This window comes from Genypterus blacodes, unplaced genomic scaffold (assembly GCF_046128005.1).
Source record: "Genypterus blacodes isolate CSIRO-AG114 ecotype Tasmania unplaced genomic scaffold, CSIRO-AGI_Gbla_v1 ptg000392l_1, whole genome shotgun sequence".
Classification (NCBI taxonomy): domain Eukaryota; kingdom Metazoa; phylum Chordata; class Actinopteri; order Ophidiiformes; family Ophidiidae; genus Genypterus; species Genypterus blacodes.
Window position 1 is genome coordinate 100,001 of NW_027467170.1, and position 27,500 is coordinate 127,500.

Below are 27,500 nucleotides of genomic sequence, written 5' to 3' on the forward strand. Positions count from 1 at the left end.
ACACACAGTCACACATACCGACACAGGTCTCCCACTGCTGATAAATGGATTTGGGGGAATGATACTGAACTGAAATCACACACACTGTATATCTGAACTCGTGCTATGTTAATAAGCAAACTTTCCCAGGATTATGTAATTAAATTTAATGATATTTAATTGGAAGTAGCGCACTAATATGAGGTCAGACCTCTGTGTGTATTCTGGATGTCCTGTAGCTTTGTGTTCCCTTCTTCTCAGAGGAATCCCTTGCTCAACATGTCTCCCCCTCTCCCTCCCCCCTCCCCTCCCTCTTTTGCAGGGACATCAAGCCAGACAACATTCTGCTCGACATGAACGGCCACATCCGCCTGGCCGACTTCGGCTCCTGCCTCAAACTCATGGAGGACGGAACAGTAAGTCTCACCCGGTGCCTCCCGCGTTCCAAAGCAAACATACCAGAACCATGCCGACCTCCCTCTCAACCCCCGTGGGGCTCTCACAGGGGACGTGCGGTCGCTCTGCCTGGATGTGCCTGCGGTTTGTGCTTCAGACAGTTCTCCTCCTGAAACTCTTTCCCCTCAGGTGTTAAATAAAAAGGGAAGAATAACAGGATGGAATGGACGATCGGGGAAGTGTCCCGCTTTGTTTCCTCCCCAGGTTTATATTGTGATTGGGTTACACGGAGGTTTGGAAACTAAAGTCTGAGCTTGTCGGACACTTCTTGGAACATCATCTTAGAAGACTGAAACTCTGAATGATCTTATTTAGTTTCTTTCCTCATTTCTTTGACACTGCATTTATATGAAGGCCGTCTCTTCCAGCTAATGTGGAGCGAGAGGGCCAGCATGTAACGGATCAAACGCTCAACTCTTCCAAACGTCTGTTTTCCGTGTTCAGCTTCTTTGGTTCTTGAACATCAGCACATTATCATTATTAAATCAATCACCTTTAGTTGAGTCTCTAAAAGTTCAGTTCAGATCTTATTTCCTCACAGGCCGGACCTAAAGCGAGTGTGTGAGGTTTCTCTTGGTGACCCCTGTTCCTCCTTCCCTTCCACCAGGTCCAGTCCTCCGTGGCAGTGGGCACTCCGGACTACATCTCCCCCGAAATCCTGCAGGCCATGGAGGATGGCAAAGGGAAGTACGGGCCCGAGTGCGACTGGTGGTCTCTGGGCGTGTGCATGTATGAAATGCTGTACGGCGAGACGCCTTTCTACGCCGAGTCCCTGGTGGAAACGTACGGCAAGATCATGAACCACAAGGTGAGCTGGAAGAATCTAGGGTTAATGTTTAAGCTCAGTGCAAATAAAGATCCATACAATTGTACTTATGAGTGTGGAAATGAAAAGTTTAAATAGACTTTCTCTGTAATGAGACAGTGATGGATGGAGTCACACTGGATGAAGGGTTAGAAGGGTAAAAGTGTGTTATAGTGCGCTGTGCCCACGCTCTGTCTGTTTGCATGTGGATTTACTGTTATTTAAACCAGCAGAACCTTTATATGAACCTGAGGCAAAAGTAAAGCAGTAATCTACACAGATGTCAAGAAGTCACATGGATTTGAAGATAATCTGTGGTGATCCAAACGTGTAACATGGAGCTTTACCCTCTAACCCAAACTCAGGAGCGATTCCAGTTCCCGCAGCAGATAACAGACGTGTCGGAGGACGCCAAGGACCTGATCCGCCGGCTCATCTGCAGTCGAGAGCACCGACTGGGCCAGAACGGCATCGAGGACTTCAAGGGGCACCCCTTCTTCGTCGGTACGGATCTGGATCTGTCAGAATATGTTAGAACTGGAGATCAGTGCTGTGTAGCTGAGAGTGAACCTCAGCATCTTCTCCCTTAAGGACTTCCATTGATCGTAGGTGAAGCTCTGAGTCACGCAGCGTCTCTTTTGTTCAGGCATTGACTGGGACAACATCCGTATCTGTGAAGCCCCCTACATCCCAGAGGTCAGCAGCCCCACCGACACCTCCAACTTTGATGTGGATGACGACTGCCTCAAGAACTCGGTAGGGTGGTTGTTGTTTTGAAATGAACGTCTTGATTTCTTTAATATTTAATCTCTCTGATGGAGGACGTGGAGGTGATACAAGTCTTAATTGTTTTCCAGGAGACCATGCCCCCTCCCTCTCACACCGCCTTCTCCGGACATCACCTCCCCTTCGTGGGCTTCACCTACACCAGTAAATGGTACGCTCTACCCAGGCACTGACCTCACACCATAAACACATTTTAGTTCTGACCAGTTTTGCGTCACGACTTTAAATTTTGACTGTTATCATTATGATTATGTGATTCAAAATGTAAGTAGTCATGTCTTGGATGATGATTTCCTGCTGATGACTTGCAGTCGTTCCTCACACTGACGTGTTTTCTGTGAGAAAGTACCAAAGGCACCAGTAACCATCTTATCTCTTCATGGCTCAGTGATAATTGCCTTTCCTCCTCTTTTCTCTCCACGCCCCCCTCTCCTTATATATTACAATCTCCTCCATCACCCTATTGCTCCTGTCATCCCCCTCTGTCTCCACCCTCCCTCTCTCCCCTTCTTCCCATGACTCCACATCCTCCAATCTTCCAAACCATCTCAACTGTTGTTCACTTCCTTTTCCCACTTCTCCTCTGCCGCCATTTCTCCGTTCCCTCCCTCCTCCGCCGCAGCACCCTATCTGATCGGGGCTGCCTGCGACAACTGGCTGTGCAGATGGGTCAGAAGGGGCAGGACCAGTTGGACCACGATGTCCAGCGCACTCTGGAGGACAGCTTGGCCACTGAAGCCTACGAGAGGAGGATCCGCCGCCTGGAGCAGGAGAAAGTGGAGCTGAGTCGCAAACTGCAAGGTGAGTTTGACCAAGCTGACCAGAAAGGAAACCAGAGGTGTAATCACATAGGAGCAGCTATCATGTTACACACACACATATGCATACACACTTCACACTAGTGTGAACGACAACCACTGAAAAGTAACAAAAACAAGATGTATCCTAGCTCCTATCTACTTCAAAGTGTTTCCTTCACCTGTGTGCTCCTGAAAAGAGGGAGATCTAAACAGGAACATGTTTTTGCACAGAGTCGACCCAGACTGTGCAGGCCCTGCAGCACCCAGGGGGCGAGGGCCCCGTCAGCATGAACAGGGAGGTGGAGATCAGGAGTCTAAAGAGCGAGATCGACATCCTCAAGAAGCAGATTGCCGGTCAGAAATTCTCTCTTTGTGCAGATGTAGCACACTAGCGTACTTCTCTGTTGTTTCACTTGCATTCATATCTGGCATGTGCTCTCGTGTGTCAGACTCGGACCACCTGGAGAAGCAGCTAGAGGACGTGTCGTTGGCCCGCAGAGATCTGGAGGACTCGTCCAAACACATCAAGACTCTGGAGAAACAGATGAGGAGCCTCACACAGGATAAGGACGACATGCACAAGGTAAAAGCCCTATATGAGCTTATATCAGGTTTACACTATGAACACTTGAGCGTTATCTGTATTCACACACTCTCTCTGTTCTGACCAGGATCTCCTGGATGCCAGTGAGAAGCTGAAGTCTCAGTCCAAGGACCTGAAGGAGGCCCACAGCCAGAGAAAAGTGGCCATGCAGGAGTTTTCTGAGCTCAATGAGAGACTCACAGACCTCAGGTAACCGTGAAGAGAATCACCTTCTCTGTCCTGTGACATCATCTCCATGCTTTACATAACTGTCCGACTGGATTTGAGCTACATTCCATAACAAATCCCCCAGCATCCATCTCACTGTTGACCCTGCTTCTCTATGTTTAACACTTAAGCGTGATATTCACCACTCTTCTGCGTTTGAACTTGACATCCAGGTCAGCCAAGCAGCGTTTGGCTCGCCAGCTACGCGACAAAGAGGAAGAAATGGAGAATCACACCCAGAAGGTTGAGGCTCTCCGCCTCGAGGTGCGAAAGGCCGAGCGGTCCAAGAAGGAGGTAGAGTAGCCCCTCCCCGTGTTTGGCAGCACTCCCTGTTCCCTCTCCATTCACTGGTTGGTGCACACGTTTCAACCTCTAATGCTGTCGGCATGCGTGGTACCCGGCCCGTCTGTGTAAATATTTATGGATTCCCATTAATATTTATACAGTAAGTCGGGATGGCTGCGGCGGCGGCTCTCCGGTGTGTGAGGTTGTGGTGCCTCCAGCCTTGTAAGGATTTATTTATGAGTTTCCCACAATTGAGAGTAAAATCCTGCACTTATAATTGGCACTAATGGTTCATATGCAGTTAGACACAGGAGAATAAGGACACAAGGATTCTATCGTATACATTTTTAATATTTGAGTGAAATGGGGCTTAATCAGTGTCTGAATGTTGAGCTTTTAGTTTCCCCTCTGTAGGTTCTCTTTGTATCCTGTGTGTGAAAACATGTCTGCTTTCATAGCGTGTGTGTGTGATGAATAAATAGTGAATCATGTAGCGATCACGTGTGTGTGTGTGTGCGTGTGTTTGCTTCATCAGATGGAGGTTCACTCAGAAGAACAGGCAGCAGAGGCTCAGAAGGAGAGGAAGCTAAGAGAACGCAATGAGCAGTACAGCCGGCAGCTGGAGGAGGAGCTGGAAGGACTTAAGGTAAATGTACACACACACACACACACACATTCACCTCTGCACGTTCAAACCTTCACCATCCCTCTACCAACCTCCCCTCCTCTCCATCCTCCAGGTGAAGCAGGCCGGCTCGTCCTCCGCCCCGTCCTCGGCCGACCAGTCCCAGGAGATGGTCCGTCTGCGGGGAGACCTGGAGAAGAAGACGCACCTGTACGAGGAGGAGCTGGCGCGCAGGGAGGCGCAGCACGGCAACGAGCTCAAGACCCTGCGCAAGGAGCTGAGAGACGCCGAGGGCCATCACCTCGCCCTGCAGAAAGAGATCCTGATGCTCAAGGACAAGCTGGACAAGACTCGCCGTGAGAGGTGCGCTGCCATTTCTGCTGATTTGAAGGATTAGATGCAGTAATGTGGTTATAATGACATCACCATGACTGTACTGTGTGTTCATATCATAACGTCTCATCAGTTTTCATTGTATTCCTGTTTCCCTTCTTGTGTATTGCAGTGATGCTTGCATGAGGTAACACAGTTCCATCTCAGCTCAGCAGCTCAATGGTCTGATAGAAACCTCCCCTAACTCTCCATAGCTTATCTCTCTACTGCCCCCAGTCTAATAGTTCATATGTCCCTCAGCCAAACTAGAGATAACACTGTCTCCTGTGTCTGATTCCTGCATATTCACACACATTTCACAGGGGGGGGGGTGCAGGAATCAGAAGAGCGTTATTGAAAATCTGATATCCACAGAGGAAGCTTATTGAAATAAAGTGACTGACTGATATGAGAGGCAAATGATCTGATTACCATCGCTTAGACAAAAAAAGTGAATTTGATTGATGAATTCCTGGAAGCTAAACTTATTTCCCTGACGCTTTGATCCAAAGCAGCATCGACTCAAACCTTTTTTTGGTCAATGATCCTCCTCTGTGGGAATCAAGCCTGCCAGCCTCACAGAGCTGCTTTCATCTGATTCATCCCCTTATAATGTCACCATTACACACACCAGAGCACATCCCATAATACCCCTGTGGCAGTGAGAGTGGAGCCAATTAGCTGCTTAGTTATTCCCTCTTGTTTTACTCAAAGTGGTCACACAGTGGAACCAGATAAATGATGAGTTATTGTATCAGAATGTAAACACGGCAACTCGTTTGTTAACTCTTCTGCAGCACATTGTGTGTGTGTGTGTGTGTGTGTGTGTGCAAGTGAACAGAAAAGCTATTTTCTCAAAATGTGCCAACGGCCACATTATATATCAACAAATGAAAATCAGTTCCTGTTTGATGTTTGATCCGGTGCAGACCCCCGCTGGTCTCTACGGAGGGGGGGGCGTCCCATTTAGAGAACAACCGCCGCTCTAATCACATCTGAATCAAATCCTGTTTTTGAGAAGAAAGCTTGGGATCTTTGTTTTTCTACCCTCTCTGCTTGGTGTTACTCACATATTATTCTGGGTTCTAATTCATATTAAAACACAGCAGTGTATCAGATTCAGGCTGCATGGATGTGTTTGGGTTGAATCATGTGGACCCGGTCTTAGTCCTGAGCCTTTCATTAGGTCTAAAGCTCCATGAGAGCAGGGGCTGTCTGATGGAGGGCTGACTAACACTGGAGTGTGTTAAGACCTGTTGGGTTGTAGGAAATACACGTGTGTGTGTGTTCAGTGTCACAACAAGGTGATCAACCCGACCGTGTGTTTCTCCTCTGCAGCCTGAGCGAGCGGGAAGAGTTTGAGACGGAGTACAAGCAGAAGTACGAGAGGGAGAGAGTTCTGCTCATGGAAGAAAACAAAAAGCTCTCCAGTGAAGTCGACAAGGTGAGAAATGCACTCACAGCGTGTAGAGACAAGAACACACGGACAAATGTACTTCACAAATCTGAGCTAGCCTTTGCTTTCACCGCTCTGCTCAGCTCTGTTGTGATTAGTCACTCAACACGCACACACACACACACACACACAGGAATGACAACAACTCCCTAACCCCAGGTAACCCCTCTCAATCGGCCCGTACGCTCTCATCAGATTCTCCCTCCGCCCCCTCTCTCTCTCTCTCTCTCTCTCTCTCTCTCTCTCTCTCTCTCTCTCTCTCTCTCTCTCTCTGTCTCACTCTTTCTTCCTTTTCTCTCTCTGTGCCAAAGAAATCACTGTTCAATATCCCTCATAAAAACACCCCGTAGCCTCCTACACACTCGGATGGAGCGACTCTCTGGATTACACTCTGTTGACTTTGGACCGGGGCAAAAAAGTAGGAATGAGCTCTTGGAAGTTTAAAGTGAAAGGCGCCCAAGTTAAATAGCGGCAGAGAGGAAGGAGAGGAAGAAGCTTTGACGTATGGAACTCTAAAAGAAAAGAATGTTTTCAACTCAGCCTCTGAGGAACCAAAGCAGCGGTACAGAATCAAGATGTGGGCGCCTCCGATGGACTCACTCAGTATAACGCTCTGTTAGTTCAGAAAGTGAAACATTGTGTTTTGGAAGTGGACAGCAGATGACCTCAGCAGATGACCTCAGCAGATGACCTCCGTCTACATGCTGCTTTTCTTTTATAAATGAGTCTGACAACAAACGTCTCCATCACACTGAGAGTATCTGAAAATATTGTTGTTTGACTTTCCTTATCTTGGAAGGGAGGAGCCCCGCTCTGCTCATGTTTGCTTGGCCAGAGAGAGATGGACCCACCCAGTCTAGACCAAATGGACCCAAGCCTTTTCAAGCTTTCTCCTCCTTTTCTGGAGGAAGAGAGAGACGCATTTGGAATCGCTGCAGCTTTAGTTTCATTGCTGGTGCGGTTTTTAAATGATGAGAAATGTGGAGAGAAGAGAAGAGAAGAGAAGAGAGTGGCACTGAAACTTTAACCCACTGGCCGCTTCAACCATCTCACCAGCCAGCCCAGTGTTTATGCTGAACTGTGGCTCATTCTGACCCAGATTGGCTGTTAGATGAGAGGATGTAGCAGACTTGACTCATATTGGCTTGTCAGGCAGGAAACGTCTGTAAGCGTTCAGCTGCTCCACCACATCTGGGAAACTGGAAGAGGAATCCTGATGAGACGCTTGATGAAGCTGTCACATCCCACATTTCCCAATGAGTCCCAAAAACAAAAGCTGCTTAATAAATCTGATCAGGCCAAACACTTCTCCACTGTCACAGTAGTTAAGACGTAAGCATGGATATATCAAACGCACCTTGAGTGATTCAGATCACATTCACTTCCTCTTTCTGATGAACTCTGGTGGAGCTTTTCCATCCGTTACATAAAGTCACGTTGTGTCATTTCAGCTTATAAACGCCAGATAAACCAAATCTCTCCCCAGCTGTTTGTGACTCCAGACCCTTTTGGACAGCAGGGACGTTCTGATCACTAAACGGTGCGGTCGCCCCCCTACTGCGCCGTAAAGCCCCGGCCGGCCCGTTACTAACTCACCGTCTGAGCCCCGACCTGACGTCACACACTGACACACGGTGGCAAGAGTCCAACTGTGTGCCCGCAATCTCAGATTTAAACAAACAAACCACGTCATTTGAGACGATCTTACCTCACCATTGTTACAGCTTCGCACACACACACACACACACACACACACACACACACCTTCCTGTTTGGAGGAGTCATGAAACCTTGTGATCCCCTCTCTCTCTCTCCCTGGCTCCCTTTATGATGTGTGCGGCGTCGTGGCACACTGTGGTTCCACTTCACACTCATCACGTTCAAGGCAGAGCTGCTTTGCTTTTAGTATTAAAGCTTTTAAAACCTTAATCAGGCCATTAATGTTTTAATGCCGTTTTTGGGGCTTTTTTAGCTTGAATGTTAATGCCGTCTATTGTCTGTGTCTGTCTCTCTCTGTGTGTGTGTGTGTGTGTGTGTGTGTGTGTGTGTGTGTGTGTGTGTGTGTGTGTGTGTGTGTGTGTGTGTGTGTGTGTGTGTGTGTGTGTGTGTGTGTGTGTGTGTGTGTGTGTGTGTGTGTGTGTGTGTGTGTGTGTGTGTGTGTGTGTGTGTGTGTGTGTGTGTGTGTGTGTGTGTGTGTGTGTGTGTGCCTCTGCCTCTGCCCTCAGCTGACGAGCATGTTCGAGAAGCTGAGCGGCTCCAACCGGCAGCTGGAGGAGGAGATGAGAGAGCTGGCAGACAAGAAGGAGAGCGTCGCACACTGGGAGGCCCAGATCACAGAGATCATACAATGGTGAGATTACACACACACACACACACACACACACACACACACACACACACACACACACACACACACACACACACGTAAATGTGGGGAATGTGAAGCCCCAGCTGGTCCATGACTTCCAGACAGACATGTAGAGCTGGTGAGAGAGCGTTGCAGCGCTGCAGTCTTTGCTTTGTTCACAGGTTTCTGTGTCCCGTCGTCCCGTCGCAGCACCGAGAAGACAAACGGACGTATTTACTAAAAACCCTCCGCGGGGATGTTAAAGTCGTTGGGAGCATAAGCTTTACGGAGGAAATTAGTGAAATATTTGCTCCAGACAGAAACTTTAGACTTCCTGGAATTATGAGAGCATCAGGATGAGAGACCTGAGGTCATTCAGACGGGTTTAGACTCAGAATCACACAAGAAGAGAAGCTGCAGTAGATTCAATTCAAATCTCTATTTAATTCCTTCTGTCAAACCCTCTCTCTCTCTCTCTCTCTCTCTCGCTCTCGCTCTCGCTCTCGCTCTCTCTCTCTCTCTCTGTGTGTGTGTGCATCAGCTTTCCTTTTATTCACACAGACGCGCTTTAGCATTGATATCGGCAATGTAACTCGGTTCTCATTCTGGAATCAAATCGTCCATCTCTGGCTTATACACACACACACTCACACACACACACACCCACTCAGGGAAAATAAACCTCTGTGTGAATGAGACACACACACTCTCACACGATAACTCTCTCAGATTCCCCAGATCGCTCCCTCTCATTCCATATAGATGCGTCCGTACGCTACGAGCTGGAAAACACACGCATGCAGACACACACACACACACACACACACACACACACACACACACACAACCACTTCCTGGCGTGGTCCCATGTTGTCTAGGACTGTATTGGGTTCCCACATTCAGGCTAACTGCTGCAGTTTTGGCATACCTCTGAAGATCACAGAGCAGCTTGACCCTCCCTTCCTCTCTGCAGCTGACACCTCACCAGCTGCTCGGCCCCTCCCTCTGCTGGACGGGCCGGCAGTCTCCACATACCACACACACACACACACACACACACACACACACACACACTCACACACCCGTCCGGGAACACAGGCTAATGTAAACCAACACACGCACATACACACACAAATTCCAGACATGCAGATACTGAGGTATGTGGAAGCTTGGAATGCTCTGTTAGAAGGATTCACTGGTCGACGTCGCCCCCTGGTGGAATTCATGTGCTGCTGCAGAATCTGGAGAAGGAAGGAATGAAGGCCATATGTGGCAAAGGGTCTGTGTGTGTGTGTAGGGGGGGGGGGTTTGAATGGGAAACATGTAGAGTGACTGGGCTGAATGAGACTGACCTGCTCTACATTCTGCTCATGTGATGATGTCATGTGATGATGATGATGTCATGTTATGAGCTGGGGTCAGCGTGAGTTTGTGCTGTAACACACTGCACCCAGAGCCAAGCAGAGTGTGTGTGTGTGTATGCAGATAATATAAAGGAATGTGTTTGCATGTGTAGTAATTACAATTGTGTGTGTTTGTGTTTGACGCAGGGTGAGCGATGAGAAAGACGCCCGTGGTTACCTTCAGGCTCTGGCTACCAAGATGACTGAAGAGCTGGAGGGACTGAGGAACACCAGCCTGGGGGCACGAGCCACGGTGAGACACACACACACACACACATACACACACACACACACACACATCTATGTATTATAAGTTGTGGTGATTTACTTTTGGCAGATGAAACCAAATTCAAATATCTGATCTGATCTCACGAGGCGTTTGTTGATATGTTGTTTGTTCTGAGCTCCAGTCTCAGTCACACATCACTCAGCACTTTGGTTCTTCCCCTCTCACGCCTCCTGCTTCTGTGTAACCGATCTGTCGTTGCCTCTGTTGTTCCAGGACATGCCGTGGAAGATGCGGCGCTTCGCCAAGCTGGACATGTCGGCCCGCCTGGAGCTTCAGTCGGCCCTGGACGCTGAGATCAGAGCCAAGCAGAGCATCCAGGACGAGCTGAACAAAGTCAAAGCCAACAACATCTCCACAGAGTGGTGAGTGTTCTTGGAAGATGCTTCCTTACACTTTTACCAGATGTGTTTTGGAGGCTGTTGTAGTTTCTCTGTGGTTCCTGTGGGGAGGAAGATCTTCTATCTCACTGTGGCATTTCTGGACAAAGTGCATGAAGTCTTCTCTGTGTATCCAAGTGAAAATTCAAGCTTAGAAAACAATCGGGACAAACTTTTCTCGTGTTTCTAATGCGTTTGTCTTCTTCTCCCCCGGCTCACCAGCAAACTGCAGGAGGTGGAGACTAAAAACCAGGACCTGCTGGCTGAGATCGACCGGCTAAAGAAAGAGACAGAGGACATGCGGCTCCGCAGGGGTAGGAAGGGAAATCTGACTTGTCTGATAGGAGGAACGCCAGCATGAACATAAACACACTCACATGTGTCCAATGTTTAATCTGCATTGTGAAAGCAGAAACAGATTCCAATGATTTAGAAACCCAGAAGCTTAAATTCCAGTTTTCCTTTGCTCTTTGTGTCTGAAGGTGTCAAGCACCAGGATTCCCAGAATTCCTTCCTAGCTTTCCTCAACGCTCCCACCTCAGCTCTGGACCAGTTTGATGTAAGTTTCTATCTCACAGCTTCATCTCTGTCAGCCCATAACTCCTCTGCTCTCTCTGAAGGTTCATCACCGTGCTGCTGCGTCTTCTTCTTCTTCTTTTTCTTCTGGTTTTTTGTTTTGTTTTGTTTGCAATTTGGTTCACATGGAGTTTCTTTTATTTTTTGTTTTTGTCTCTTTTTGTTTCTGGCTTTCACTCTCTGGTTCATCAGGACTCTTACTCTTCATCCTCATCCTCTTTAATTGAGTTTTGGGAAGACGTAAGTTGCTGTGTTGGCGAGGCAGATAGGAGTGTGTGTGTGTGTGTGTGTGTGTGTGTGTGTGTGTGTGTGTGTGTGTGTGTGTGTGTGTGTGTGTGTGTGTGTGTGTGTGACTGAGAGCCGTACACGTAGGTAGACTACACACTGTGCGTGTGTGTGTGTAGATAGATGGGTGAATACACACGTGTAAGAGCGTGTGTGTGTGTGTGTTAGCATGTGTAAGAGCAGCTTCACTGCAATAAAACGTCCATATTGTCTTCTTCTCTAATGAATGTTATTAAATGAAGCAGATCCGTTGGAGTGAAGTGAGCTTGTTGCTATAAAGAGAGGAAGAAGCCAAGTAGGAGCAGTAAATGTAAAGACTGACGTTTATTGCAGTGCGGTGCTCTTGCCATATAGTGAGCAGGCGCTGATTGGCTCTGCCTCGGCTTTCTAACACTAGGAAAAAGTACTCAACCATAGAGCCTCTCCCACCTTCCTGCTCCACGCCTGTGTGTCTTCAGCCAGAGGAGAACCTGAAGTAGTCTCCACACACACACACACACACACACACACACACACACACACACAGCTGTAGTTGGTCTCCTTGCCTCTCACCCATCCAGGTGTCTGCAGGGACAGTAGTTTCCTCCTCCTCGTGGTTCTGAAGGCTCAGTGTGTGTTTATATCTGTGTTTTCTCTCTTTGCCGCTCTTTTGAAATGTGTTGTCTGATATTCACTCATCTCTGTTGTCTCTGCCCCCCCCCTCCCCCCCCCGCTCGCCTGCTGAAGCGCTCGCCGTCCGTCGGCCCGACTAGCAAAGGCAGACGTGTAAGCACAACCACTGCGCTCTGATCGTTGTCCTTGAGTCTGTGTACATGTGCCGTCTTGTCCCCGTCATGTCCATGTCTTGTGTGTGTGTGTGTGTGTGGGGCTGTCTGGTTGCATGCCAGAGATTTTGACAAACTGCTTCCTGCTATTAGTTGGATTCAAAGCCGTGGGGGATAGCTGTGTGTGTGTGTGTGTGTGTGTGTGTGTGTGTGTGTGTGTGTGTGTGTGTGTGTGTGTGTGTGTGTGTGTGTGTGTGTGTGTGTGTGTGTGTGTGTGTGTGTGTGTGTGTGTGTGTGTGTGTGTGTGTGGGGCCCTGCATGTGTGCGGTGTCTCCAGTGGGGCTGTGGCTCATCATCATAATCATAACCGGGGCTCAGCAGCGTTGTCTCATTCGGTCCCGTGTCTCCACCTCAGAGTTCACTTTGTCTTTGCAGCATGGATGGAGCCTTTTGTTCCCCTGGTGTGTTCATCTCTGTCCCTCCGTCTCCTTCCCTCCGTGATCCTCCTCTCCTTCCTTCCTTTCCTCTGCCCTTCCCTGTTCCTCTGTCCCTGTTGTCGTCTCACTCCTCCTCTCTGCTCCTCCTCCTCCTCCTCCAGGTGGACTCCATGGATAACTTCACCCCCTCCAACACTCCGTCCCGGGAGGACGACCCCAAGGCCCACCTCAAGTCCCGCTCGCGCTCCCCCTCCATGGCCAGCGACATGGAGCCCATAGAGGTCAGACAGTCTCTCCACCCGTCTCACTCTGGGATCCACGCTGATGTTTGTGTACGACGACGTCCCTCACTGCTTCCTGTTCTCTCTCTGTCCTGCAGCTGATTGACCATCCTCCCCGCTCAGTCCAGACCCCCACCATGCGCTCGGGGGGCTACGGCAGCATCGGACGCTCCTCGCCTAAGGTTAGACCGTCAGCTGCAGCCTCACGCTTCACTCACGACTCATTCTCCTCTGCTTCATGTTCATATGTGTGTTTCTCTCTCTCTCAGCCCAAAGCTCATCAGTTTGTGGTGAAAACCTTCACCACTCCCACCAAGTGTAACCAGTGCACCTCCCTCATGGTCGGGCTCATCCGCCAAGGCTGCACCTGTGAAGGTAAGGACAGGACAGACCGCCATGCAGACGGACCTCTGACCTCATTTCCCCGCTCTAACATCTCTCCGTGTCGTTCCAGTGTGTAACTTCTCCTGCCACGTCACGTGTGCCGACAAGGCTCCGGCCGTCTGTCCCGTCCCCCAGGACCAGACCAAGGGCCCGCTGGGGATCGACCCCCAGAGGGGCATCGGCACTGCGTACGAGGGCCACGTCAGGGTAAGAGAGAGAGAGAGAGAGAGAGAGAGAGAGAGAGAGAGAGAGAGAGACGGCGACCTTGTTATTCCCACATGAACGGAACAAAAGCTGAACAGTCAGGGGGAAAGAATGTGAACGTTTGGAGACCTTGAGACAAACTCTGGTGTCTGAGTTGTTTACTTCTGCATCTGAAACCCAATAAACCTCAAACTGGGCCTTGGGCTTTGCGTATACAAAGCTGCTTACAGTCTGACTGCATACGTTTGAGTGGAAGGGTTAGGGTTACACTATCTGTTTTCACAAGCACGTTGAGTTGTGTGTCCATTAAAGCTCCGTGTCTGTGTGCGCTGTAGGTTCCCAAACCAACAGGGGTGAAGAAAGGCTGGCAGAGGGCGATGGCAGTGGTGTGCGACTTCAAACTCTTCCTCTACGAGTTTGGAGAAGGGAAGGCGACGCAGCCCAGCGTCATCGTCAGCCAAGTCATCGACATGAGGTGAGAGAGCCGAGCACAAACACGCAGGTACGAGTCCAACGTGACGCCGTGATGCACGTGTGACCGTCTGTCCATCTCCTCCTGTCTGTCAGGGACGAGGAGTTCTCCGTCAGCTCCGTCCTGGCCTCTGATGTCATCCACGCCAGCCGCAAGGACATCCCCTGTATATTCAGAGTGAGTCCTGCTGATGGAGTGATGTTGATGTCTTCATCATCACTGGATACTGGGTTCAGGTTCACTGACAGATGTGTGTGTGTGTGTGTGTGTCCTCAGGTGACGGCGTCCCAGCTCTCCCCCTCCCCCAGCCACAAGCCCTCCATCTTGATCCTGGCCGACAGCGACCAGGAGAGGAACAAGTGGGTGGGGCTTCTGAACGAGCTGCACCGCATCCTGAAGAAGAACAAGCTGAAGGAGCGCTTCGTCTTCGTGCCCAAGGAGGCGTACGACAGCACGCTGCCGCTCATCAAGACCACACAGTCTGCTGCTATCATAGGTGGGCTCGCCAGACACACACACACACACACACACACACACGTGCACCCAACCACACACACACAAGCAGAGGCGCTTATGGGATTGGAACATATTCTGTGGGGAAAGCTCTGGTTCTGTTCCCAGGCTCATGGCCGTCTCTCCTCATTTCCTTTTCCCCCTCAGATCACGAGCGAGTGGCTCTAGGGAACGAGGAAGGCCTCTTCGTCGTCCACGTCACCAAAGATGGTGAGACCCACGTTTCTCCCCATGCTGTTTCAATGTGTTAGAGTGGATGAAGCCATGGAGTCGTCTCTGACCTCCACCCTGTCTCCTCTGTCTCTGACCTCCACCCTGTCTCCTCTGTCTCTGACCTCCACCCTGTCTCCTCTGTCTCTGACCTCCACCCTGTCTCCTCTGTCTCTGACCTCCACCCTGTCTCCTCTGTCTCTCCTCCCTGTCTCTCCTCCCTCCCTGCTTGTCTCTGCAGAGATCATCCGTGTGGGCGACAACAAGAAGGTTCACCACATCGACCTGATCGCTCAGGAGCAGCTGCTGGCCGTCATCTCAGGCAGGAACCGTCACGTCCGCCTCTTCCCCACGCAGGCCCTGGACGGCCGAGAGACGGAGTCCTACAAGCTGAACGACACCAAGGGCTGCCACAGCATCGTGTCCGGGCCGGTGCGGAGCGGCTCGCTCACCTGCCTGTGTGTGGCCATGAAGAGACAGATCATCTGCTACGAGGTGAGGAAGGACAGCTGAGGCCTTAGAGCTGTTCCATCTGATCCACACTGACCTGACCTGACCTCCCTCTCCTCCCCTTCCTGCGCTCCAGGTGATTAAGAGCAAGACGCGTCACCGTAAGCTGCGGGAGCTGCAGGCCCCGGGTCCCGTCCAGTGGATGGGTCTGCTGAGCGAGCGGCTCTATGTGGGCTACCAGTCCGGCTTCACCCGATACAGTATCCACGGCGACACGTCCCCGGTGAACCTGCTGCACCATGAGGATCACACGCTGGCCTTCATCCCTCAGCACAACCTGGAGGCTCTCTGTGCCGTGGAGATCTCCAGCAAGGAGCTGCTGCTGTGCTTCAGCTCCATAGGCGTGTACGTGGACTCACAGGGTCGCAGGTCACGGCAGCAGGAGCTGATGTGGCCGGCCGCGCCCATCGCCGCCTGTGAGTGACAAGCACCACACAAACACACACACACACACACACACACACACACACACACACACACACACACACACACACACACACACACACACACAGGGAAGAGAAAGTGGAACAGCATAAACACGAGCTGTGGTTCCTCTGCTCCTCTCCAGGCTACAACGCCCCCTACCTGTCAGTCTACAGTGAGAACGCTGTGGATGTGTTTGACGTCAACACCATGGAGTGGATCCAGACCATTCCTCTGAAGAAGGTCAGTGCTGTGAAGTGGACCAGAGGGGTTCTGACCCGGTCCTGGCTTCATTCTGTCCTCATTCCTGTCACTTAATGATGGAGAACAAAGGCACCTAGGTTTGTGTGATGAAGATGTGGTGTGATTCCCTTCAGGTGCGACCCCTGAACGTGGACGGCTCTCTGAACCTGCTGGGTCTGGAGACGGTGCGGCTCATCTACTTCAGAAACAAGATGGCAGGTAAGAGAGTCACGCATGAACAACAGGGAGAAGGTGAAGGTTGAGATGAAGCTTCACAGTCACTGATGCACATGTGCCTTTGTGCTCGGTCAGAGGGAGACGAGCTGGTTGTCCCGGAGACGTCAGACAACAGCAGGAAGCAGATGGTGCGCAGCATGAACAACAAGAGACGCTTCTCCTTCAGGGTGCCTGAGGAAGAGCGACTGCAGCAGAGGAGGTAGGTGTCCGTGTCCGTGTGTGTGTCCGTGTGTGTGTGTGTGTGTGTTATTTGACCTCTCTGCCCTCTTTCTCTCTGTCTCTAGAGAGATGCTGCGAGACCCTGAGATGAGGAACAAACTGATCTCCAACCCCACCAACTTCAACCACGTGGCCCACATGGGACCAGGAGACGGGATCCAGATCCTCAAGGACCTGCCCATGGTACACACCAACAACACACACACACACAGGCTGATCCCATGACGCAACGCCGCCTCGCACACTGCTTTGATGTCTGGCATGCAAAACCACACACACACACACACACACACACACACACACACACACACACACACACACACACACACACACACACACACACACACACATTCAGCACACTGACCTGAAGAGCTGTAAACCTGCTCATGATCTCACTGCATCGCTCACCACAAACACACGCATGCATGCATGTCCACACTAAAGCTGCATAACCCTGCATGTCACACACACACACACACACACACACACACACACACACACACTACACACACACAGTAGGATCTCCGTTGTCATGTGTGCTTGTTGCTACGTTGCTCCCTCCTCAATCCCGTCTCCTGCACTGCACTGCACTGCACTGTGTGTGTGTGTGTGTGTGTGTCTTTGCACCTTCTGTGTTTTAATCCAGAACGTTCGTGTTCAGGAGAGCCGAGCCGGGTTCAGCGGGTCCGTCAGCATCCCCTCCATCACCAAGAACAGAGGTGAGCCGGGCCGCTCCATGAGCGCCAGCAGCGGATTGGGCATACGTGAGTGACGGCCAGGCGGAGAGAGCGCAGCATAACGCCACCTGGCAGGAAGTGAGGAGGAGATCTTAACGCCTGTCCTCCTCTTCCTCCTCCTCCCCTCTTTACTCAGGCTCGTCCTCGCAGAACGGCAGTGCTCTGCGTCGGGAGCTGTCGGGAGGAAGCTACGGCTCCAAGCGTCAGACCATGACCTCTCCCTCCGAGAGCTCCCTGTCCTCCGGCGGGGGCATGGACTGCGGCGACGCCCCCCTCTCCCAGTTTGACAGAGAGGTTAGTGAACGCGTCTCTTCCTCGCCGCCACACAGGAAGCAGCCAGCATCTTCATGTCCAGATGAGTTAAAGCTCAGATCAGATGAAGCAGTTTGATGTAGAGACTCTTCATCATGATGATGACCTCATTGTTGCTCCCATCTTAGAAACAGGAATGGAATCCTCCCTCTCTCCCATCACTCATCCATCCTGCCCCCCCCCCCCCCCCCCCCTCCCCCTCAACCCCTCCAGCTGACTGATCAACTTCCTGTGATGTCACATGTGTGCTTCATAGTCCCCTCCCCCCTCCCCCAGTAGAGGGCTGTGATTGGCTGCCTCGGCCTCAGGCTGGGTTAGTTGTTGCCTCAGGACAAACTAAAGGTCAGACCTGAACTTGAGTTGCTGTTTGCAGGCGTGTTTCTTTAGTTTGGTAGTTTGATTCCCTGTCACCTGACGCTCGTCTCACTTAAACACGTTGGAGATGGCAACTTCTACTCCCTCCTCCCTCCTCCCTCCTTCCTCCTCCACTCGCCCTCCATCCCCCCTCCGGCCTTCATCCCCCCCCCCCGGATGCTGGCAAACTTCCATCGTGCCCCCATATTGTCACCTCTTCCTCCTCCTCCTCTTCCTCCACCCCGCCTGACCTCCCCATCCCCCCCGCCCCACCCCAGCATGTTGTCTGTGGGCTGGGCGCTGAGTCTGAACTTTCCTCTGCAGTGGCAGGCGGTCTCACCGTCGGAGAAGACCCCCGATCTGAAAAGGGCTTTAAGGACCCTGCTTAGTAAGATGAAGGTAATGTCAACAAATCCCATAACTCACAAACCTCACAAACCTCACCACACACACACCCCGAGGCTCTGGACACATGCTCACACACACACACACACACACACACACACACACAGCAGCAGAGTTTCAGGACCCAACATACAGACGTGGGTTTGTTGTCACACTTCCCCCCCCTCACTTCCTCTCGCTGCCATTTCCGACGCCGTCACGCCGGCGGCAGCACCCGGCGGCGTCTCACGCATCTCTCCCCTCTCGGCCCGAGGCGTCGGCCCGGCGCTCCGTCACGCCGCGCTGCTTGAGGCTCATTACTGTCATGCGTTGTGTCAGCGGTGTGTGTGTGTGTGGGGTCGGTGCGATGTCGCCGCTCTGCCTTCCTCCTCCGCCCACGCAGCCAATCACAGCACACGCCTGCTTCCACACAGCGCTCATGTCTCTGCACATGAGCCGGGAGGAAACATCAGGATAAGGAGCAGCACGCTGTGTGGCAGTGTGACGTCTGACTCCTCCTCCCATCATTGATCAGGAATGATTGATTCTCAATCGGAGCCTTTCACTGCACCGCTGCATGGAGTGAAGCCTGAACCACCTCCTGTTACCACACACACACACAGGGCTCCGTTTGGATGGAGAGGCTGTGCGCTCACACACACATACACACACACACACGCTGTCATGTCCCGTTATCGTCGCCGGGCAGAATTCCTCCCCACACACTTGCCTCCAAATCTCACACACTGCCCATCTACACTGACTTATGAGTGTTTAGAGTGTGTGTGTGTGTCTGTGTGTGTGTGTGTGTGTGTGTGTGTGTGTGTGTGTGTGTGTTTCTGTGCGTGTCTGTGTGTGTCTGTGCGTGTCTGTGTGTGTGTGTGTGTGTGTGTGTTTCTGTGCGTGTCTGTGTGTGTGTGTGTGTCTGTGTGTGTGTGTGTGTGTGTGTGTGTGTGTGTGTGTGTTTCTGTGCGTGTCTGTGTGTGTCTGTGTGTGTGTGTGTGTGTGTGTCAGTTTGTAGTTGTCAAACTGAATCTGGCTCAGTGTCGCTGAACTGGAAAAAGAGGCGCATGTATGTACGGCAATCTGAGCAAGGCATCATTGAGCTGGAAGGGAAGAAACACACACACACACACACATCCAGGAAAGATCTTGACTTGAGGCTAATTCCTCTTTCAGCTCAGTGGTGAGTTCAGATTGACGGGCTGACGAACATCACAGCCAAATTCATCCCAAAACTAAAGGGGCGGGGTTAGAGGGAGGGGGCGGGTTTGGGTTCAAGTCCCAATCTGTGTTGTTTTAGATGAGGGGAAAACCAGATTTCCCCTCATCTGCTCCGCCTCCGTTTGTTTTGTTTCTCTGCTGCTCATCATTTCTGCCCAATTGAACTCTTCATCTGCTGCCGGAGTGGAATCAAGCAGAAGATGGAGGGGGGAGGGAGGGGGAGGGGCTAGGAGAGGGAGGGGGGAGGAAGCAGCGTGGCTCAGCCTCTCCATCCAAAACCTTGAATCATTAAATGTATCCAATGAAAACAAGCATCGCCTAATAACTCTTCTTCCTCCTTTTCCTCTTTTCATTTCTGACTCTCTCCTCTTCCTCCTCTTCCTCCTCTTCCTCCTCCTCTCCCAGGACTCTGACTCCCCCCGTCACTCCACGGCCTCCAACAGCTCCACCTTCAGCAGCCCGCCCAGTCCGGTGTCCCCACACAAGACCAAGTCCCTTTCCCTGGAGAGCACAGACCGGATGGGCTGGGACACATGAGCCCCCGGTCCTCCTGGCCCCCCTGGCCCCCCTGGTCCCCCTTGGCCCCCCTGGCCCCCCTGGCCCCCCTAGACAGACCTCCTTCCCTGCCCCGCCCGTACAGGACCTCAAACACTAACCTCCGCCCGACCTCTCTCGTCTCACCTGAACATTTCTCCCCTCCCCCCCGCCCAGAGAAACTGCACCCAAACTCCCGTTTCCTTGGCAACATTCGCTCCTCACGTCGCTTCACAGCCTCGAGTCGTCTCAGTCGACCCGCTCGCCGTTTCCTCAGAGGAAGGAAACGTCTGTAGGCCTCCACACGAAGAAGAGAGTGTGTGTGTGTGTGTGTGTGTGTGTGTGTGTGTGTGTGTGTGTGTGTGTGTGTGTGTGTGTGTGTGTGTGTGTGTGTGTGTGTGTGTGTGTGTGTGTGTGTGTGTGTGTGTGTGTGTGTGTGTGTGTGTGTGGCTCTTTGGCCTGGACAGTCCTTTTGCTTCTGCGCCCCCTGCTGGCCCCCTGGAGAATGACCTCAGAGACTCAGAGACCCTCACCATGCAACACAAGGAGAAGAGGAAGAGGAAGAGGAGCCCGTTTGTACCTGTACATAAGACCCTTGGGGGCTTTAGGGGGACGATATTTTAATTTATTTATCAATCGTAGGCGAGGAACAGGAAGCGCGGCTGTAACCCCCGACGCTTCCACTTCCGGAGTTCAGCGACAAACGGGAGCTGCAGCAATTAAGAGAGAGAGGAAGAAAGAAAGAAAGGAACGATTTTTCTTTTATTTACTGAGTGCAGTGACTTTATCTGGGTTTCTTTTTTATTCTTTACTTAATTTGACTTTCAGCAGAAAGCTAAGCGCCGCATTCATCAGTCTGCTCTGACGTCATCGCCGCTCTCTCTCCACGTAGCGTTTAGCCGATTCCATTGAGAAGAAAACAAACAAACAAACCCTTTGCTGTTCACCAAACCGACCAAGTTACCAACGCAGATTCCATCACAATAATGTATATAGGTTCAAAGTAGAGAGTAATATATGATAAGGAAATACTATAGAGAGACTCCCCACCCTGTTGTTGTTGTTTTGAGTGATTTTGGGGGGCGATGTTCTCACACTAAAGCCATTATAAAACACTTCTACCCATTTGCTTTTAGATTTGTTTTTGTATCGTTTGTACGACACGCGTTGTGTGTTTGATTGTTTTTGTTTTCACACTTGTTTGCATTTTGAGTGAAGATTTATGGATCAACACTACTGTGCCCCCCCCCCCCCACACACACACACACACACTGAGGTGGTGTGCTCATGCAGCATTGCCCCCCCCCCCAAACTCACTACGGTGCAGCCTGGATGTGAACACTCTGCCGCTCAGAGCTCAAGTGTGACGCAGACATTGAGTGTGTGGATGAAATTCGAACACTAACACGAGAATGTAAACACTTTGAACACGCGCTCCAAGGTGGGAACTGTGGGAACGTCGGGTTTTCCTCTTATTGACCTTCTAAGTTTGGATGTGAAAGAACCTCGGCGCTTCCTGTCCGGACTGTAAAGCCGGGCCGGATCACCAGAAACTCTCTTCCTGTCAAAGTCCTGTTTCTCTGCTTCACGCTGGAATCACTGTCATCTCTTCTGCAATAACCCACGGCATTCTCTCTATGAAATTAATAGGACTTCCGGGTTTTCTGTCACTCCAGTTGGGTTTCTAGAGAGGGAAACGTCAGTGTTCCTTCCTGCCAAAGTCGTATTCCCCTGTTAAACGCATCAAAGTGGCCCTAAAGAACCTTTTCCACGCGTTTCCCAGAATTCTGTGTCTTGTTGGAGAGGAGAAGTTTGGAATGGACTCCAGCTGCTTTCCTTCCAAACCTCCTCGTTGCTAAAGAGAGAGAGAGAGAGAGTCTCCTTCGTTCCTGCTGGGCGTTATCTAGAATGTAGAATGTATTAAAGCTCGGGGAGGGTAAGGAGAATATTTTAGCCGAGTGGGGTTGAGTACTTTATATATAATGTACAGAGAAATGAATCCCAGAAATCCCACTTTATGGAGAGAGAGAGAGAGGGAAAGAGAGAGAGGGAGGGAGGGAAACTCAGGAAACGTCAGAACCAATGAATATAATGAGTTTGTGATGGATGGATGGCGAGGGGAGGAAGAGGGGGAGGGGTTTGTTCCCGGCTGAGGAGAAAAACCATGAAAGAGGAAGAAAAGTCAAAAAAAAAAACGAAAACAAACCGCCTTTGCATTTCAGTGAGGTCTTATCTCCAGAAGCTTCCATATTATTTTGCTCTTTCATATCATATTACACTTCTTTTTTTTTAGGATTGCTTTGTAATAATTTGTACAGTTTTGCATGTTATAGATGTAATCATTTTTTTTGTTTTTGGATTGTTGTTTTACTTGGACTTGCTCCTTTTTTTTTTTTGTTTTGTTTCTTTTTGAACGGTTTGGGCGTTTTACTGAGGATAACCCCACTACAGGTGATGTAGATTCTTTTTTGCACAAAAAAATATTTAAGGTGTAAGGTCGAAACAAAAAAAATCATCTATGGAACTTGGCTGCCACTCGTCTGTGGAGATTCATTATATTAACCTGACTCCGATGTATTTCAATAAAGCGGAGGGCTGTTACAAATACACACCGTCTGTGTCTGTGTGGTCTTTGATTCAGAGTCTGGCTCCAAAAGAAACTTTATTACAAAGCTCACAAACAAACAAACCTTTTTTTTTACATCTATGCACAAACGTTGCCCCTAACAGGAAACATGTACACTCACTAAACTCTCAAAGCTTTAAGATTCACTAACTCCACTCATTCTATGCTCTATTATAGTCTTCAGTGTAAGGCAGGAGTTTGGATTTAGCTTCTTCATTTTCATTTCTGCTGCATCATGGGAAACTTTTCAAACGAGGCTCGTACTTTCTACTGTGAGCTCAGATCCTAAACGGAGTCTTTATACAGAGGAGTCTATACAGAGTGAAGTCTGTCAGCGTCAGCAGGTCCCAGAGTCAAACCTCCACTCTCCAGGGGCCGCAAGTCTTCAGTTTGAGGCTTCAGTTTTTTTGGAATCAGCTTGGAATTCAGGTGGAGCGGCGACCTTAAGGCATCGATCCGTACGTCGGCTCGCCCCCGCCTTCGCTCCTCGACGGTTAACAGTAGAATCCCGGTCAGGCGTCTGGGCTCGTTTGCCGCTCTGCTCGGGCCGGGAGCAGACTCAGCCGTCGTTCTGTCGAGCTTCACCGCTGCACATTGTTTCTCTCTCCGCTCCCTTCAAGTCTTCACAGCTGCGTCCGCCGGTGACGTCACCTCATTACGATTCAAGATTCAAGTTCAGGCCGTGGCGACGTCTTCCTCAAGCACCCTGCGGATCCCGTTTCCAGAAATGCCGAGGACTGCCTGCATGGTGGCGCCGCTGAGGTCCCTGACGCTGCTGTGCCGTGATTGGCTCTCCAGCCGCTGGGTGGAGCCGTGGCGGGACAGACTGTCCAGGCGGTCCAGGCGGTTGGTGCTGCAGTGTCTGGACTGGGAGTGGTCGTTGAGGCGAGGCATGCTACCGTACGGCAGACGGTCCTCTGCAGCCCGGAAACTGGAGCCCGTGTGCCTGCGAGGAAGATGAGGAGGAGGAGGAGGAACACAGGACAAGACGTCAAGGTAAAGACTTGAAGATGATTCCTGATTCAAACACGTTAGTAAGAGACTGAACTGGGCACCGACCTCCCGTCTCGTGAGCGATGCAGGCTGCCGTGGTAACTGCTCATCTTGGATCGGGCGCTGCGGACCGAGCCGGCCCGGCTGGTGCTGGCGCTGGGCGGCTCGTCCAGCATGGCTAGGTGGGTGGAGGAGGCGTGGGTGGAGGTGCCCTGCGTGGACGTGCCCCGAGACTTCCTCACGATGGGCGTGTTGGGGTCCCGGAGCAGCAGCTGGGCGAAGTCGGGCTCCTGCAGCACCTGGCGGCTGGCGTGGACCATCCCACTGCAGCGGGGAAAGGAGGGCGGGGCGGGGGCGGCGGAGAGGGGGGTGAGGGCAGGGAGAGGCGCAGGAGGGTGGGGAGGGAGAGGGGGAAGGTGGTGGCGGCCGGGTGGCGGCGGGTGTGGTAGAAAAGGATGGAGGAGTGTGTGGAGCAGGCGGTGGGAGAGGGGGTTAATGCTCTGAGTTTGGAGGGGGTGGGGTGGGCAGAGAAGGGCCTGTGTTCACCATGACAACACACACTTCCTGCACACACGCAGATCAAGACACGTTTGTACATCATGAAGCTGGAAACTCTAAGATCAAACATCCAGGATCTGCTCAGGTCCGCTTAAAGGCTCTGAGCCGTAAACACAACTCTGCTGAGAACAGTGTGTGTGTGCGTGTGTGCGTGTGTGTGTTTTATTATACGTACTCTTTGCGTCGTTTGCCGTGGAAGAAGCTGGCCCACTCGAAGCAGGTCTTCTTACTGCCCACCCAGAAGACCGAGGGGATCCCCACGATCAGCATCATCAGGTACTTGGTGAGGAACAGGGCCAAGTCTGGACGGCTGGTCTGCTCCACCTACACACACACACACACACACACACATTTTAATAGATAAAAAGTTACACACACCGTCCTCCTGGCTGGTCCATTTCATAAACAACATCCTCCTGACACTTTGATCCATTGGTGTGAGTTTGGGCCAAATTTCAATTTTGGTACAAATCTCCAGAAATGGAAACACACCATAGTTGTGTTGTTGCTATGGCACACGTGTCCAGAAATGGAACACATTAGATAAGTCCCGAAGGAAATTATTGAAAACTTTCATTCCCATACCGGGAGTCGAACCCGGGCCGCCTGGGTGAAAACCAGGAATCCTAACCGCTAGACCATATGGGACCTGTAGTGTCCCTGTGTCCTAGACGATCCATAACTTAGGAAAGGAAAGGAAAGGGATAGGGAGCTGGAAATCCATACACAACATCTGTGTGGCACTAGGACCCATTGGTGTGAGTTTGGGTCAAATTCTCCCCCAAAAAGACTAAGATAAGATCAAGCTAAGATAAGATCAAGTTAAGATAAGATCAAGCTAAGATAAGATCAAGTTAAGATAAGATCAAGCTAAGATAAGATCAAGCTAAGATAAGATCAAGCTAAGATAAGATCAAGCTAAGATAAGATCAAGCTAAGATAAGATCAAGTTAAGATAAGATCAAGTTAAGATAAGATCAAGCTTGATTCATCCCGAGGGAAACTGTGCCTTCTTCAAAACGTTCACTCCCATACCGGGGGTCCACGGATCCAGGTGTGTGTGTGTGTGATGATAATCTACACACACATGTTTCTCAGTCCCATCAACATGCAGTAAAGGGGGTGTGTGTGTGTGTGTGTGTGTGTGTGTGTGTGTGTGTGTGTGTGTGTGTGTGTGTGTGTGTGTGTGTGTGTGTGTGTGTGTGTGTGTGTGTGTGTGTGTGTGTGTGTGTGGTGTGTGTGTGTGTGTTCTGTCTCTGACACTGGATTTGAGCAGATTTAACCTTTTCTGACACAAGATAACAATGTTAACCCTTTCATTAGTGATAATCTCTTGGTTTCACTCTTCTGCTGCTGACAAGACTGCAAGTCATGCTGGGTAAAAATAGAGCAGGAAATAGGTCAACATTATTAACTCTTTCATAGCCCACAGAATCTGAGTGTTTGAGTTTACAGAGAGGGAATAATGTGGTGTGTGTGTGTGTGTGTCAGAAGACAACAGAGCCAGGGGACAGGGACACACACACACACACACACACACACCCGCACTGAAGTCTGCCATAGCAACAACACAACTATAGCTGGCATGCAAGCAGGACACAGAAACACGATCCCCTTCTGTCCCTACTGCTCTCTGTCTCTCTCACACACACGCACACACACACACACGCATCCTTCCACAGTGACACACAGATGTAACCATGATGGCCTCATTATGAGAGCCAGGCAGAGCTGCAGGGCTCAGCGCTCCACAGATACACTCATTACAGCAAACTGATAAGAGGCAGAGAAGTCCAGCCTCCATGTTCTCTGTCTGTCAGGCTCAGCTGGACTCAGCATCGCTCAACAAACTCAACAAACTCAACAAACTCAACAAACTGACTGCAGGAGAATAAACAAGACGAGGAAACAACAGGACCGCATCGTCTCTGATGAAGTCTGAGCCAAGGTGTGTGTGTGTGTGTGTGTGTGTGTGTGTGTGTGTGTGTGTGTGTGTGTGTGTGTGTGTGTGTGTGTGTGTGTGTGTGTGTGTGTGTGTGTGCGCTCCACTCTGGTTGTTCTCTTTGCTGTAGAGCCGAGCGGAGCTCCGAGCCTCAGGGACGTCTTTTCAGATAAATATAGCACTCTGAGTCTGAGCACTCTTTTTCTTTTGATGCACAATATGGACCGAGTGTGTGTGCATGAACATACTGTACTGTATGTGTGTGTGTGTGTGTGTGTATGTACAGCATGTGACTGCCAGAGGGGTTGGGGGTTTGGAGTGGACAGAGACGCACAGACACACACTCACACACAGCATCAGTGTGTTTCAACCTCTGGGCTTCAACGTGTTAAACTCTTACCTGATGTATCTTTGTTCTATTTATCTTTACGTGTGTGTGTGTGTGTGTGTGTGAGTGCTGTGATGTGGAGCACCGTGACCCCAGCGACCTCTCTCTCCCCACGCAGCAGAAACACTGACACACACACTGGATTACAGCGCCGCTCCATTACTCTGCTCAGATTAAAGCACGGCTCTCTACATCTGCACACACACACACACACACACACACACACACACACACACACACACACACACACACACACACACACACACACACACACACACACACACACACACACACACACACACACACACACACACACACACACACACACACACACACACACACACACACACACACACACACACACACACACACACACACTGCAAAATGCAAACAGATGTACCATGCAAATGAGGATAAACACACTTACGGCGGTGAGGTAAATAAACACACACACACACACACACACACACACACACACACGCTCCGTCTCTTTCTCTCTCCATCTCTAAAATCCACTTTCCAAATGTAAATAATGGATTTACACAGATGTGAGTGGAGCCAGATGTGTGTGCATTACTAACAGCTGAGCCGTAGGAGTGTGTGTGTGTGTTGTTGTGGAGGGCGGTGTGTACCTGGTAGGGGCAGGGGATGTGGTAGTCTCTACACTTCTCCTGGACCCAGGTGGTCTCCCAGACGGGCCTGTAGCTGCTCTCGTACAGGTAGCAGGCCAGGACGCTGAGCAGAGGCACCAGGTAGAGGACGGAGAACACGCCGATACGGATCATGAACTTCACCAGCTTCTCCTGGTTCTCCTTCTCCAGGGGGATCTCCATGCGGACCCGGTTCAGGGCCGCGATGCCGGCCAGCAGCAGGGCCACGCCCACCTTTGGTTGGAGAGA

General features: G+C 50.8%; 2 protein-coding genes and 1 non-coding gene across 11 annotated transcripts in view; 1 reads left to right on the forward strand and 2 right to left on the reverse strand.

The window, feature by feature from the left end:
* The window catches only part of cdc42bpab (CDC42 binding protein kinase alpha (DMPK-like) b), a 54,922-nt gene extending 33,895 nt beyond the window's left edge, over window positions 1-21,027 (forward strand). The window contains exons 6-43 of one of the 9 annotated variants that reach the window (XM_076138633.1): window positions 302-395; window positions 1,043-1,243; window positions 1,606-1,744; window positions 1,887-1,996; window positions 2,098-2,177; window positions 2,649-2,827; window positions 3,058-3,180; window positions 3,276-3,409; window positions 3,498-3,619; window positions 3,811-3,931; window positions 4,458-4,568; window positions 4,663-4,910; window positions 5,053-5,067; window positions 6,258-6,363; window positions 8,601-8,725; window positions 10,273-10,378; window positions 10,628-10,776; window positions 11,014-11,105; window positions 11,274-11,350; window positions 12,379-12,417; window positions 13,015-13,134; window positions 13,233-13,316; window positions 13,404-13,509; window positions 13,589-13,725; window positions 14,058-14,197; window positions 14,290-14,371; window positions 14,471-14,690; window positions 14,855-14,917; window positions 15,159-15,412; window positions 15,504-15,843; window positions 15,996-16,093; window positions 16,228-16,312; window positions 16,406-16,529; window positions 16,615-16,732; window positions 17,196-17,313; window positions 17,423-17,580; window positions 18,277-18,351; window positions 19,966-21,027. In XM_076138633.1, the coding sequence (XP_075994748.1) occupies window positions 302-395; window positions 1,043-1,243; window positions 1,606-1,744; window positions 1,887-1,996; window positions 2,098-2,177; window positions 2,649-2,827; window positions 3,058-3,180; window positions 3,276-3,409; window positions 3,498-3,619; window positions 3,811-3,931; window positions 4,458-4,568; window positions 4,663-4,910; window positions 5,053-5,067; window positions 6,258-6,363; window positions 8,601-8,725; window positions 10,273-10,378; window positions 10,628-10,776; window positions 11,014-11,105; window positions 11,274-11,350; window positions 12,379-12,417; window positions 13,015-13,134; window positions 13,233-13,316; window positions 13,404-13,509; window positions 13,589-13,725; window positions 14,058-14,197; window positions 14,290-14,371; window positions 14,471-14,690; window positions 14,855-14,917; window positions 15,159-15,412; window positions 15,504-15,843; window positions 15,996-16,093; window positions 16,228-16,312; window positions 16,406-16,529; window positions 16,615-16,732; window positions 17,196-17,313; window positions 17,423-17,580; window positions 18,277-18,351; window positions 19,966-20,097 (4,825 nt within the window). In that variant the 3' untranslated portion in view covers window positions 20,098-21,027. The remainder of the gene's footprint in view (window positions 1-301; window positions 396-1,042; window positions 1,244-1,605; window positions 1,745-1,886; window positions 1,997-2,097; window positions 2,178-2,648; window positions 2,828-3,057; window positions 3,181-3,275; window positions 3,410-3,497; window positions 3,620-3,810; window positions 3,932-4,457; window positions 4,569-4,662; window positions 4,911-5,052; window positions 5,068-6,257; window positions 6,364-8,600; window positions 8,726-10,272; window positions 10,379-10,627; window positions 10,777-11,013; window positions 11,106-11,273; window positions 11,351-12,378; window positions 12,418-13,014; window positions 13,135-13,232; window positions 13,317-13,403; window positions 13,510-13,588; window positions 13,726-14,057; window positions 14,198-14,289; window positions 14,372-14,470; window positions 14,691-14,854; window positions 14,918-15,158; window positions 15,413-15,503; window positions 15,844-15,995; window positions 16,094-16,227; window positions 16,313-16,405; window positions 16,530-16,614; window positions 16,733-17,195; window positions 17,314-17,422; window positions 17,581-18,276; window positions 18,352-19,965) is intronic. The other 8 variants (XM_076138638.1, XM_076138636.1, XM_076138639.1 and 5 more) reach the window with 8 other exon arrangements.
* A 1,408-nt stretch (window positions 21,028-22,435) lies between these two features.
* fzd3a (frizzled class receptor 3a) overlaps window positions 22,436-27,500 on the reverse strand; it is a 15,508-nt gene continuing 10,443 nt past the window's right edge. Inside the window, exons 6-9 of the mRNA XM_076138643.1 lie at window positions 27,234-27,485; window positions 24,447-24,595; window positions 23,780-24,037; window positions 22,436-23,666 (exon numbers count right to left, since the gene is read on the reverse strand). Coding sequence (XP_075994758.1) covers window positions 23,396-23,666; window positions 23,780-24,037; window positions 24,447-24,595; window positions 27,234-27,485 — 930 coding nt within the window. The 3' untranslated portion in view covers window positions 22,436-23,395. The remainder of the gene's footprint in view (window positions 23,667-23,779; window positions 24,038-24,446; window positions 24,596-27,233; window positions 27,486-27,500) is intronic.
* trnae-uuc (transfer RNA glutamic acid (anticodon UUC)) lies at window positions 24,848-24,919 on the reverse strand. Its single transcript has one exon. It is a non-coding gene; the product is annotated as a tRNA-Glu (tRNA).